The following is a 12176-nucleotide window of genomic DNA, read 5'->3' as shown; positions in this document are numbered from 1 at the left end:
ACATGGAAAACTATATACCTAGCCATTCCCCAGCTGGAACGTTGGGGAATGACTAGGTATGCCAGTCCCAGGTTTCCCTTAGAATAGAAATGCTTGCTAGTGATAGGGATTGGAGACCTTGCTCCCAGGACCTGTGCCTGACAGGCCTCTCGGGTGATTTTATTCAAATAGAGGCTGGCCTGAGTTCTCCTTAGGGAATCCAGTGGGATGGGGAGGGCCTGGACTAGTTTTCCCGTTCCTTTTCTGGGTCACCCTGGCGGCCTGCTAGGACCTACGTCTATGGATTCCCCCAGCCCAGCACCTGTCTAGGGCCTCACCCTTCACCCATCCCCACTTCCACCGAAGGCCCCTTCTCCTCGTTCCTGGGACGGTGCTGGGCCCTGGGGAGTGCCGCGCAGGCCCCTCTCCACACGGCCATTCTTTCCCGGCCTCCCCCTCCCTTCCGTTTCCGTGGCCGAGAGCCGGCCGGAGGCTACGGCCCAGCACTGAGCAGGGGGGCGGGCGGGCGTCGGGCCGCAGGCCGCTGCCGCCCGCCCCTTCCCCTCCGCGGGCCCGCCCCGGGGCCTGGGCCAACTGAAACCGCGGGAGGAGGAAGCGCGGAATCAGGAACTGGCCGGGGGTCGGCGCGGGGCTTGAGTCGGTCCACGGCCGCTCCAGGAGCAGCTACCCGCGCCGGTAACATCAGCCTCTCAGCCCAGCAGGCGACGACGCGCGCAGACGTGGGGCGGGAAGCTGGGTGGTAGTGGGCAGGGACCGGGCAGGCGTCCTGAGAGCCTGACACCCATTTGGGTGGGGGTAGGGGCCGCGGAAGGGCCTGGTGGCCACAGTTACAGGGCTCCAGCTGTAGGCTCCTGAGGCTCCAGCCCTCCTAGGCTTGGCTCTGTGGAGGGCCTCTAACTGGTTTTTGGATGAAGGACCTAGGAATGGCGCTGGCGCCAGACTGGTTCCTCTCCACAATTGGAAAGGGGACCTCTGGCACTAGGGCTTGACTGGGGGCATAGGAAGCAATGAAGGCCAGTCCGAGGCCAGGCTACTGTCCTGTACCTATTGCTGTTTCAGCAGGGTAGGACCCCACCCACCTTCTACCTGTTTGCAGCTCCTCCTGGCCCTGCAACCCTTTTGACCTTGTAGTCCCCAGCCTCTTTGTTCCCTCATTTCACTCCAGCTGCTGCTTTGCCCCCAGTGATGGCCTATTATCTGTCCCTAGGACACCATTATGGGCTTCTCCTCAGAGCTGTGCAGCCCCCAGGGCCATGGGGCAGTGCAGCAGATGCAGGAAGCAGAGCTTCGCCTGTTGGAGGGCATGCGGAAGTGGATGGCCCAGAGGGTCAAGAGTGACCGGGAATATGCAGGACTTCTTCACCACATGTCCCTGCAGGACAGCGGAGGCCAGAGCCGGAGTAGCGGCCCTGACAGCCCTGTCAGCCAGGTGGGTTTCTGGGGTTCCTGTGGGTGCTAGCTACACCTGCCCACCCCCTTCCTTTCCTAAAACTCTCTGGGATGGAGTTGGAGATTTGGCAGGCCCAGGCTTGGGAGCCATTGTCTACTCTTCCCTGCCTCCCCCATCCTGTGCATAGTCATGGGCAGAGATCACCAGCCAGACAGAGGGTCTGAGCCGGGTGCTACGGCAGCATGCAGAAGATCTGAACTCAGGGCCCCTGAGCAAGCTGAGCCTCCTGATCAGGGAGCGGCAGCAGCTGCGCAAGACCTACAGCGAGCAGTGGCAGCAACTGCAGCAGGAGCTCACCAAGGTGGGTACATGGCAGACAATCATTTCTGTCATAGTGTGGAGCTTAAAAGGAATGATTTTAAACTAGAGCCCCTAGATTAACTGGGGAAGTGGAAGTCCCTGACCGCAGGCCTGGCCTCAGGATGGCATGCTCCAGCCTTGCTGTAGCTCCCCCACCCTGGCCCCCTCACTTGGGCTGGCCTGCAGCACAGCTGGCCTGGCCATGTGTTGTCTGTTCCTAGCCATAGTGCTGGGAATGCAAGGATGGGTGAGGCATGTCACTACCTGGGTGGAGCCCAGGGTCTGTGCTCTGCCTCCTGTATGGACCCCAGAGACAGTGAGAAGAATGAGTGTCTCTCTGTTTGCTTTTAGCTTAGGACTCCTTCTCAGGGCCCCAGAGACAGGGCAGCAGAGTGGCCCCCTCACAGCTGAAATTAGCCTGCCTAGCTCTTAATTCCACCAGCTCCTTAGTTGTAGGCTGTATGATTTGGGAGCTGCTCTTTCTCTGGGTGCTTCAGTCCAGTGTTCACTGTGTCACTGGAACCACACCTCTTACGCCAGCACAGAGCCTGGCTTTGCCACAGACCCACAGCAGCCCCTGGTGGCCAACCTGGCCTCACACTCCTCGGGAAAATCCCCAGCCGTTTTGAAATTTTTTTTGGTGGCGGGAGGAGACTGGGGATTGAGCTACATCCCTAGACCTATTTTGTATTTTATTTAGAGACAGGGTCTCACTGAGTTGCTTAGTGCCTCACCATTCCTGAGGCTGGCTTTGAACTCGTGATCCTCCTGCCTCATCTGGCCAAGCCACTGGGATTACAGGAGTGTGCCACCACCCCTGGCCATTTTTAAATTTTGGCCTCAAAACTTGGGGTCTTCCTGCTTCTGCCTCCCGAGTTGCTGGGATTAGACATTAGGATCTGCCCTATTTTATAAAGTTTTACTGGAGCACAACCATGCCTGTTTGTTTTCATATCATCTATGGCTACTATAGAGAGAGCTACAATGACAGAATTGAATAATTGCAACAGAGACTTTATGGCTTACAGGCCTGAAATACTTTCTGGCTGTTTAAGAGAAAAGCTACTCTAGTTTATACATTTAGCTCAGTTCCAGATGGGGAAACTGAGATTCAGAGAAGATGGATGGAGCTTTCCCAAGGTGTCTCAGCATCTAAACAGGAGAACTGGGATGAGAACTCCATTCTCGACTGTCATATATTGTTCTTGTTGGCCAGGAACATAATTTGCCAAGCCCAGTACAAAATGACAATGTGGGTCCTCTTTTAAGAAATCATTGGAAATTTCAATATGACATTGCATGGTGTGTTAGTGCACATCTGTAACCCTAGCTACTCAAGAGGCTGAGGCAGGAGGAGTGAAAGTTCAAGGCCAAACCTGGGCAACTGAGTGAGTCCCTGTCTCAAAATTTAAAAGGGCTGGGGATGTAGCTCAGTAGAAGTGTGCTAGCCCTGGGTTCAATCCCCACTACCAAAAAAAATTTTTTTTTTTACAATATGAGAACAGGAGTGCATGTGAACCACACACAAGACCTATCTGCATATGGAGCCCTACATGACTATATGGGCTGCATATTCCTGAAGCTGGACCTATATAGTTCCAGGATAGCATTCTTAAGGTATAGAGGGACAGGCCCAGGCCACCTGTCTGCCTCCCACAGTGGGCTGTCTTTAACTCAGCTCCTCTGACCCTAAACCTTGCAGCCAGCTTCCTCACGTCTCCAGACCCTTCCAGGAGGATGGGCTTAGATATGCTTCCTGACTCATTGGCAGGACCTTGCCAGGGCTTTACCTCAAGAAGGAATCACCCGTGCTTAGGGACCTTCCTCCTTATTCTGACCATCCCCTCTCTCCCCAGACCCACAACCAGGACATCGAGAAGCTAAAAAGCCAATACCGAGCCCTGGCCCGGGACAGTGCCCAGGCCAGGCGTAAATACCAAGAGGCCAGCAAAGGTTTGTGGCTTCCCTTGCTAGCAGGGAGGGAATCCCAAACCAGTGCTCACCTGCCTGTGGGTGTCCCAAAAGTGAGGACTACTCAAGCCCCTATGCTGACACTTTTCTCCACACCTCCCTCCCTCCCACCTGCAGACAAGGACCGTGACAAGGCCAAAGACAAGTATGTGCGCAGCCTTTGGAAACTCTTTGCCCATCACAACCGCTATGTGCTTGGTGTGCGGGCTGCGCAGCTGCACCACCAGCACCACCACCAGCTCATGCTGCCTAGCTTGCTGCAGTCGCTGCAGGACCTACACGAGGAGATGGTGCACATCCTGTAAGCCCGCAGTCCCACCCTAGCCTTGTAACAGTCCTAAACCCACTACTAGGCCCAGAAGCAGGGCCTAGAAAATTCAATCCTGTAAAAGCATGGACCATGTAATTGGGTGAGGATGGGTCCTTAGCCAGTCGACTTAATCCAAATTACATTATTCTAGGGCCCCTTATAGCAAGTGTACAGTTGTAGCAGCAAGAGAGCTTTAGAGGGTAGCAAAGGGCCAGTGAACCTTCTGCAAAGCAAGAGAGGGAAGAGTCCTAGGGTTTAGTTAAATTCACTGAGCATTGTTCTACACTCTGGAATGTAGCAGAGAAAAATGTAGACAAACATCTGTCCTCAGAATCTTCCACTTTAGTGAAGGGAGGGAGGGAAGAAATAAAATAGGAAGTATGTTACGAGTGATAAGTGCTGTGAAAAAAACTAAACTTAGGGAAGAGGGTTAGGAGGGCAGGGGAGGAGCTGCAATTTTAAGTAGAGTGCTCTGAGAAGGCTTCTTTGAGATGATGATGTTCTGTAATTCCAGCGACTATGAAGAAAGGCAGAAGCATCAAGTCCAGTCTGAGCAACTTAACCAGATACTGTTTTAAAATAAAAAATTAAAAGTTGTGGATATAGCTCATTGGTAGAGCACTCCTGGATTCAATCCCCAGTACCACTGAAAACAAAAAGATATGAGAAGGTGACATCCCAAGACAGAATTAAGAGAGATATGGAGTGAACCATGGGACTCTCTGGAGAAAGACTATTCCAGAAAGAGGGACAGCGAGTGATTAGGTGCTATAGTGGGAGAGCTTTAGAGGGTAACAAAGAATCAGTGGACTTTCTGCAGAACAAGGGGAGGGGAGAATCAGACATGGACTAGAGGAGCCAGAGGTTGGGGGCTCAATGAGAGGGTCCAGCAGGCCACTGTGAGGACTGGCTCTGGGTAAACCATAGTGACATGCTCTATAAGGTTGCTGTGGCTGCTGATTTAAGAATAGACTTTTAAGGGGTGAGGCCAGAGAAGAGAGGTCAGACAGGAGTGTCTTGCATGGATCCTAGCTACAGATCTTGGCTATTGGGCCAAAGTGGTAGTGATGGAGATGAAAAAGTGGTCAGGTCCTGGGTATATTTTGAAGATACAGTGGTAGGATTTCCTTATGATTGGAAGTAGAGTGTGAAATAGAGGAATCAAGCTTGTCTCTAAGGACTGAGCTTAGAGCTTAGAGTTGCCATTAGCTTGTGTAGAGAAGGATATGGAAGGAAGAGGTTTTGGGGACTAGGAATTAATTTTTCAATGAGTATAATTCGGGTGTCTGAGAGACCAGTGTTCAATGGGACATTTTGGGTAAGTGGATGAAGACATGAGGCTGGAGCTCAGGGGTGCTGTCAGGCCTAGGAGATACAGACGTGGAATTAGCAGCACATTGGTGGCTTATACATTTATTGGGGGCCCAGAGTCCCAATTTTAAGCTGGCTGCCAGAGTACTTCCTAAGTACCAGACATCTGTATTCAGGATCACTTTGGATCCTTAATGCAACTGCCAGTGTGTCCATCACACACATCAGAAAGTAGAAGATCAAGGGGAGGTTAAATAATTTGCCATTAGCTGAGGTGGAGTCAATCCCAGCACAGCCTCCAAACCCAATGCCCTAGACTGAACTGCCTGCCTCTCCTAGCCTGAGGTCTCCCTAACTGGGGGTTGCATCCCGGGGACAGGAAGGAGATTCTACAGGAATACCTGGAGATTAGCAGTCTGGTGCAGGATGAGGTGGTCGCTATTCACCGGGAGATGGCTGCAGCTGTTGCCCGCATCCAGCCGGAGGCTGAGTACCAAGGCTTCCTACAGCAGTATGGGTAAGCCCATCCTTGCACCTGCTTGACACTAGGGCTACTGGCCTGTTCACTGACAGGGTCATGTCACCCACAGGTCTGCCCCTGACATCCCACCCTGTGTCACCTTTGATGAGTCGTTGCTTGAGGAGGGTGAACAGCTGGAGCCTGGGGAGCTGCAACTGAACGAGCTAACTGTGGAGAGTGTGCAGCACACGTGTGTGGTGGCTTGGCTTCTGGGCCAGGGTGGGCTCCTGACAGACCATGGGTGTCTGTGTGGCAGGGTGGGGAGGGAACTCTGCCTATACCGAGCTATGGCTAGGCAACCAGGCTTGCTTGGCTCTGTAAGGATGCTTGTGGCGAGTGCGGCTCTAACATTGCTCTTCTTGTGGATACAGACTGACCTCTGTGACAGATGACCTGGCTGTGGCCACTGAGACTGTGCTGAACCGAAAGGAGGTGGTCAGTCAGCTGCAGCATGAGCTCCAGAGTGAGGAGCAGAACACTCACCCCCGGGAGCGGTGAGTGGGCCCTCTTGCAGCAGCTCCTGGCCCTGCTCTGTTCTGCCTGCCCTACCTGCTGCTGCTTCCAGCTGGGGACTGAGCCCATGTCTCTGTCCTACCCTCCTACCTACCCTCTGCCTGCAGGGTGCAGCTGTTAGGCAAGAAGCAGGCACTGCAGGAGGCGCTGCAGGGGCTGCAGGTAGCACTGTGTGGCCAAGCCAAGCTACAGGCCCAGCAGGAGCTGCTGCAGACCAAGCTGGAGCAGCTGGGCCCTGGCGAGCCCCCAGCCGTGCTGCTCCTGCAGGATGACCGCCATTCCACCTCATCCTCGGTGAGCTACCTGCTATTGCCCTTGCCTGCCAGCCATGCCTGCCCGCAGGGGCTGTGCTCCTCATTTTTGCCCTCCCCCTCCCCAAGCCTGGCCACCTGCTGACGTCTGTCCCTGGCCTCAGGAGCAGGAGCGAGAGGGGGGAAGGACACCTACGCTGGAGATCCTTAAGAGCCACTTCTCAGGAATCTTCCGCCCCAAGTTCTCGGTGAGTGGCGGTCAGCCTGCTTCATACCTCTGTATGTCCTAAGAGATAGGCCAGATCAGGGGTCTCAGACATACTCCTCCTCTAGGCTCCTTCCTTGGTGATCTGAACCCAGGGTTGCTTAACCACTGAGCCAAATCCCAGCTGTCTTTATTTTATTTTATAATATTTTTTAGTTTTAGGTGGACACAATATCTTTATTTTTTTGTGGTGCTGAGGATTGAACCTGGTGTCTCATGCATGCTAGGCAAGCACTCTACCACTGAGCCACAACCCCAGCCCTGTCTTTATTTTTTATTTTGAGACAAGTTCTCACTATGTTGTTTAGGGCCTTGCTAAATTTCTGAGAATGACTTTGAACTTGTGATCTTTCTACTTCAGCCTCCTGGGTTTTAGGCAAGAAGCAGGCACTGCAGGAGGAGCTGCAGAGTGCAGGTAGCACTGTGTGGCCAAGCCAAGCTGCAGGCCCAGCAGCTTGAGGTGTCCATGTCTTCCTTAGGAGTCCTGGCTGCAGATGCCCCCAAATCCTGCTACCCCTGTACTCCTTCCACCCACCACCCCGGTGTACTGCAGGGACCAGCAGCTTTGGTTAACCCAGGGCTCTACTTGCTCCAGAAGTGGGCAGGGACCTCTGTGGCCTGGAGGAAAAGGCACCAGTTTGGTTTGGGACTGCCAGTCTGGGCTTCCCATCCCAGTTCTTCCCCAGAGTGATCCAAGGGCCCACAGATGGCTCTGTGTGCCACTCCCTGTGGTTGTAAGGACTGAGAGCTTATTGGGTGGTGGAGAGATACCCTTTGACCCAGTGGCTTTCCCTGGCAAGCTGGCTGAGTGACCCCACTTGCTTCTCCCCTGCCCAGCTTCCCCCACCGCTACAGCTTGTTCCAGAGGTGCAGAAGCCCCTGCATGAGCAGCTATGGTACCATGGGGCCATCCCGCGGGCAGAGGTGGCTGAGCTGCTGACACACTCTGGGGACTTTCTGGTGCGGGAGAGCCAGGGCAAGCAGGAGTATGTGCTCTCAGTACTGTGGGATGGCCAGCCCCGGCACTTCATCATCCAGTCCTTGGACGTGAGTGAGGCTGGGACCTGAGCCTTCCCTTTTCCTTCCCAGTGGAATGATTTTGAGACTGATAACCTCTAGAGGGTAGGGAGTAGCTGCTATGTCTTAGATGCCTCCCTAGCTGAGCTGGAAGAACTATCAAGAGGACCCAAGTCTCTGTAATGCAATAGAGACTTAAGCATTATCCTCCGCTAAGGAGGGTAGCAGAGTTGTGTCCCACATGCTCATATCTTTTCCGTAGGCCTCTCTGCCTCTTGTCCCAGGCAGGCCCTTTCTCCCCTGCTGCTCTTCCTGCCCTCTGCCAAGACTCAGGCCCCCTCAGCAATGGAAGCTGCTGACCCCAGTCACTCTGTCCCACAGAACCTGTACCGGTTAGAAGGGGATGGCTTCCCCAGCATCCCATTGCTCATTGACCACCTGCTGTGCTCCCGGCAGCCCCTCACCAAGAAGAGCGGTGTTGTCCTGTACAGGCCTGTGCCCAAGGTGAGCCTGTGTCCAACCTGGCTGTGCTACTTGTGGTAAGGCTTGACCATGGTAGGAGCAGTAAGGACCTGTTGTGTCTTTGGTCTACGTGCAGAATGTGAAGGGAGCCCTCACTCCACAATTTGGCCAGATTTCTAGGTTTGGAATGTCAAGGCCACTTCCACTCCAAAGGCTGTGCAGAGATGACTGGTGCTCACTTGGTGAAGGCACCTGGCTGCTTCCTGGAGTCACCTGAGCATGATCCTGATATTCAACTGCACTAGACAGACCAACACACTAAAGCTCCAAGAAATGAAAGATAGTGTCAGTAGGAGAGCTGTTCAGTCCTTCCCAGAGCCCAGCATCCCCTCTCATCACTGATTTCTGACTTTCTAACTCCTTTTCCCCAGGACAAGTGGGTACTGAACCATGAGGACCTGGTGTTAGGCGAGCAGATTGGGCGGGTAAGTTGGGCCTCCACTAGGAGGATGCTCTGCCAGCCCCTCCTCCTGGCTTGCCCTTTTTCTCCAGCTCCACTGCTTCCTAACCATTGCCATGCCCTGTCCTCCAGGAAGCAGAGTACCCACCCCCAAACTCCCCGGAAGACAGCTCTGTCACTGGCACCCCACTCCAGCTCCTCCTCAGAGGCTTCTTGCATATGTGGAAAGATATTCTTTAATATGAACTGTAAAATATCTGTCTAGAAAGGAAGTCACTTTCCTAAAAATCAAAATGTTTTTCAAACACAAAGGAAAGTGTTTTTTTATTTTCCATGTCATTTCTCTTGGAGAATGTGGCATGTCACAGGTGGCTTTTCCTGCCCATCCTCTCTCAGTTCCCTAACTAGGGAGTAAACTCCTAGAGAGCTAGAGTGAGCAATTGTGAACGTGGGGGCTGAATGTAGAGGGGGCAGGAACAAGGTGGGTGTCCCCCTGAGTGGAGAAAGGACAGTGGCATAGGGAAGCCTTGGTAGGAGCCTTAGACCATTTCAGGGGAACTTCGGTGAAGTATTCAGTGGACGCCTGAGAGCTGATAATACTCTGGTGGCAGTGAAATCTTGTCGAGAGACACTCCCCCCTGACCTCAAGGCCAAGTTTCTGCAGGAAGCAAGGTGGGTAACAAAATAAGGACAACCAGAGGTTCCGTATATGAAAGTGTCCGCTGTGCATGGCCAGACATAAAATGCTTGACTTCTCTGGTGTCATTTAATCTTCTTGCCCCCTCACAGTTGGGTAGCACCCCCCATAGGGCCAAGAGGTAGAAGCTGCCAAGGCCCCACCTAAGGCCACACATCTAGGGCTGTTGGCCTCCAGAGGTCAAGCTTTTCTCTCCAGCCATTCTCCCATCCTCCCTGGGGTTTCTGGAGGAGGTGGAAGGTGGGCCCAGGCCACATGGTACCTAAGCCACAGTGCCCTGCAGGATCCTGAAGCAGTACAGCCACCCCAACATTGTGCGTCTCATTGGTGTCTGCACCCAGAAGCAACCCATCTACATTGTCATGGAGCTTGTGCAGGGTGAGCAGGGTTGCTAATCTCCAGGGTGGGGAACTCAGCCTGGCAAGGTGGCTGCCCCCGCAGGAGGCTCATAGCCGCCCCCACCTCCAGGAGGAGATTTCCTGACCTTCCTACGGACAGAGGGAGCCCGCCTGAGGGTGAAGACTCTGCTGCAGATGGTGGGGGATGCAGCTGCAGGCATGGAATACTTAGAAAGCAAGTGTTGCATCCACCGGTGAGTGGGCTATAGCCCTGATGCCCCTAGTCAGGAAGAGCTGTCATCCCTGAACCCTTTGGCTATCAGGCTTCAGCTCCAGAGATGGAGTCAGCCTCTCCTGATAGACTAGCCTGGGACAAGCAGAGCTTCTATCCACGGCTTTGTGTGGAGGGCTTGGCCCAGGCAAGGCAGGAAACATTAGCTAAAGGAGACCCTGACCCTGCTTCACCCAGGGACTTGGCTGCTCGAAACTGCCTGGTGACAGAGAAGAACGTTCTGAAGATCAGTGATTTTGGGATGTCCCGAGAGGAAGCTGATGGAATCTATGCAGCCTCAGGGGGTCTCAGACAAGTCCCAGTGAAGTGGACCGCACCGGAGGCCCTTAACTATGGTATCTGGCCCTTTCCAACCCTGCTTTGCAACATTGAAGACTAGGCATGGGTGGAATCTTACTCTATGGATGTGGACAGCTCTCTCATGCTGCCTCACCTCCTCTGCAGGCCGCTACTCCTCTGAGAGTGATGTATGGAGCTTTGGCATCTTGCTCTGGGAGACCTTTAGCCTGGGGGCCTCGCCCTATCCCAACCTCAGCAATCAGCAAACACGAGAGTTTGTGGAAACGGGTAAGGCAAGCCTGTGTGTGACAGCAACCTTAGGGCCACACCCTCTTTCCCATGCTCCACCTGGACACCTTTTCTTCCCTTAACTTCCTAACCTTCCCACTGGGGCAGAATAAGAATAATCCCAGAGCTGCCACTGAGCAGGGCACCTGTTAATACTAGGTCAAAGGTTACTTCATTTACTCCTTGCCAAACATAAGGTGGAGATTAATATGTTCCTTTTGCAGGTAGAAAAACAGACTTGCAGAGATCACACAAGTAGCACATAGTGGGAACACAGGCCTCAGCTGGGCATGGTGGTGCACACCTGCAATCCCAGTGACCTGGAAGGCTGAGGCAGAAGGATGGCAAGTTTGAAACCAGCCTCAGCAGCTTAGCAAAACCCTCATCACCTTAGTGAGATCCTGTCTCAAAATAACATTAAAAGGGCTGGGGATGTAGCTCAGTGATAGAATGCTTGCTTAACATGCATGAGGCCATGGGTTCAATCCTTAATACCTTAAAAAAAAAAAAAAAAGGTCACATCCAATCTCTGTTTCTTGAGGTTTTGTTGAACAAAACAAAAGTAGGGACAGTACATCTTTAGCAGCTCCTGTTGCTCACAGGCTGCCCCAGGAACCCTTCCTCATGCCTAGTGTGCTGTGCCTGTCCTCACAGGGGGTCGCCTGCCCTGCCCAGAGCTGTGCCCTGATGCTGTGTTCAGGCTCATGGAGCAGTGCTGGGCCTATGAGCCTGGGCAGCGACCCAGCTTCAGCACCATCTACCAGGAGCTGCAGAGCATTCGAAAGCGGCATCGATGAGGCTGGGACCCCCTTCTCAAGCCAGTGGCTTCTTCAGGCAAGAGTGTATCTCCTCGGCAGCTCCCGTTCACACTGTTGAACAGCTCTCCATGTTCTTGCACTCCAGTCACCAGCAGCTGTGCTGTGAGAAGTATGCAGCCCTGTGTTGGCTCTGTGTCCCTGCTCTTGCCAGGGCTTCCTCTCCCAGGAAGAAATAATAAAACCACTTTTATCCATCCAGTACTCTTGGCATGTGTGGTCCTCTGGAGGGCACATCTTAGAAGGCCTGCAAGACCTCTGTAATGGCTATGAGAAGAAAGAGGATAGGCAGAACTCATGGAGCGGAGCTGATATAATTTGGTAGCAGCTGGATGTGGGACATGGCTGAGGGTATTATACATGCTTTGGCTAGATCCAGATGGTGGCACTGTTTCCCAAAAGAGGATCTCAACAAGAGGAGCCGTGCTGCGGGGAGGACGGAGGATATTGAGTTCAGAGATGTTTTGCTTAGGGGCCTGTGGAGATAAAAAGTATACAGATCAGTCTGAAAGCCCAGATGGAGGTAAAGGCTGGCAACAGAGATATGAAAGTCATCAGCTTATAAATGTTAGAGAGTAACTGACACTGTGGATGTGTACAACAGTCACATACAGTTCAAGAAGAGCTGGGAAGAGAG

General features: G+C 53.2%; 1 protein-coding gene across 3 annotated transcripts; it reads left to right on the top strand.

The window, feature by feature from the left end:
- Positions 1–520: 520 nt before the first annotated feature.
- Positions 521–11740, top strand: Fes (FES proto-oncogene, tyrosine kinase). Of its 3 annotated transcripts, none has more exons than XM_046437894.2 (19): positions 521–675; positions 1208–1429; positions 1578–1751; positions 3607–3703; positions 3839–4022; positions 5722–5859; positions 5933–6052; positions 6234–6356; positions 6483–6669; positions 6791–6874; positions 7729–7938; positions 8290–8412; positions 8802–8855; positions 9384–9502; positions 9811–9905; positions 9996–10119; positions 10335–10492; positions 10602–10724; positions 11379–11740. In XM_046437894.2, exons 2-19 carry the CDS (start codon positions 1217–1219, stop codon positions 11519–11521), a joined length of 2469 nt encoding a protein of 822 aa, XP_046293850.1. In that variant the 5' UTR covers positions 521–675; positions 1208–1216; the 3' UTR covers positions 11522–11740. The 3 variants fall into 3 exon arrangements, with proteins under 3 accessions (XP_046293850.1, XP_058433342.1, XP_046293860.1); XM_046437904.2 differs by lacking the exon at positions 521–675 and adding an exon at positions 801–1063; XM_058577359.1 differs by lacking the exon at positions 7729–7938.
- Positions 11741–12176: the final 436 nt, after the last annotated feature.

This window comes from Marmota monax, unplaced genomic scaffold (assembly GCF_021218885.2).
Source record: "Marmota monax isolate L192 unplaced genomic scaffold, Marmota_monax_Labrador192_F-V1.1 WCK01_AAM20220418_F8-fsc00005, whole genome shotgun sequence".
In the NCBI taxonomy this organism is placed as follows: Eukaryota; Metazoa; Chordata; class Mammalia; order Rodentia; family Sciuridae; genus Marmota; species Marmota monax.
Note: the sequence above shows the minus strand (reverse complement) of the source record. Positions and strands in the feature narration are given on the sequence as shown.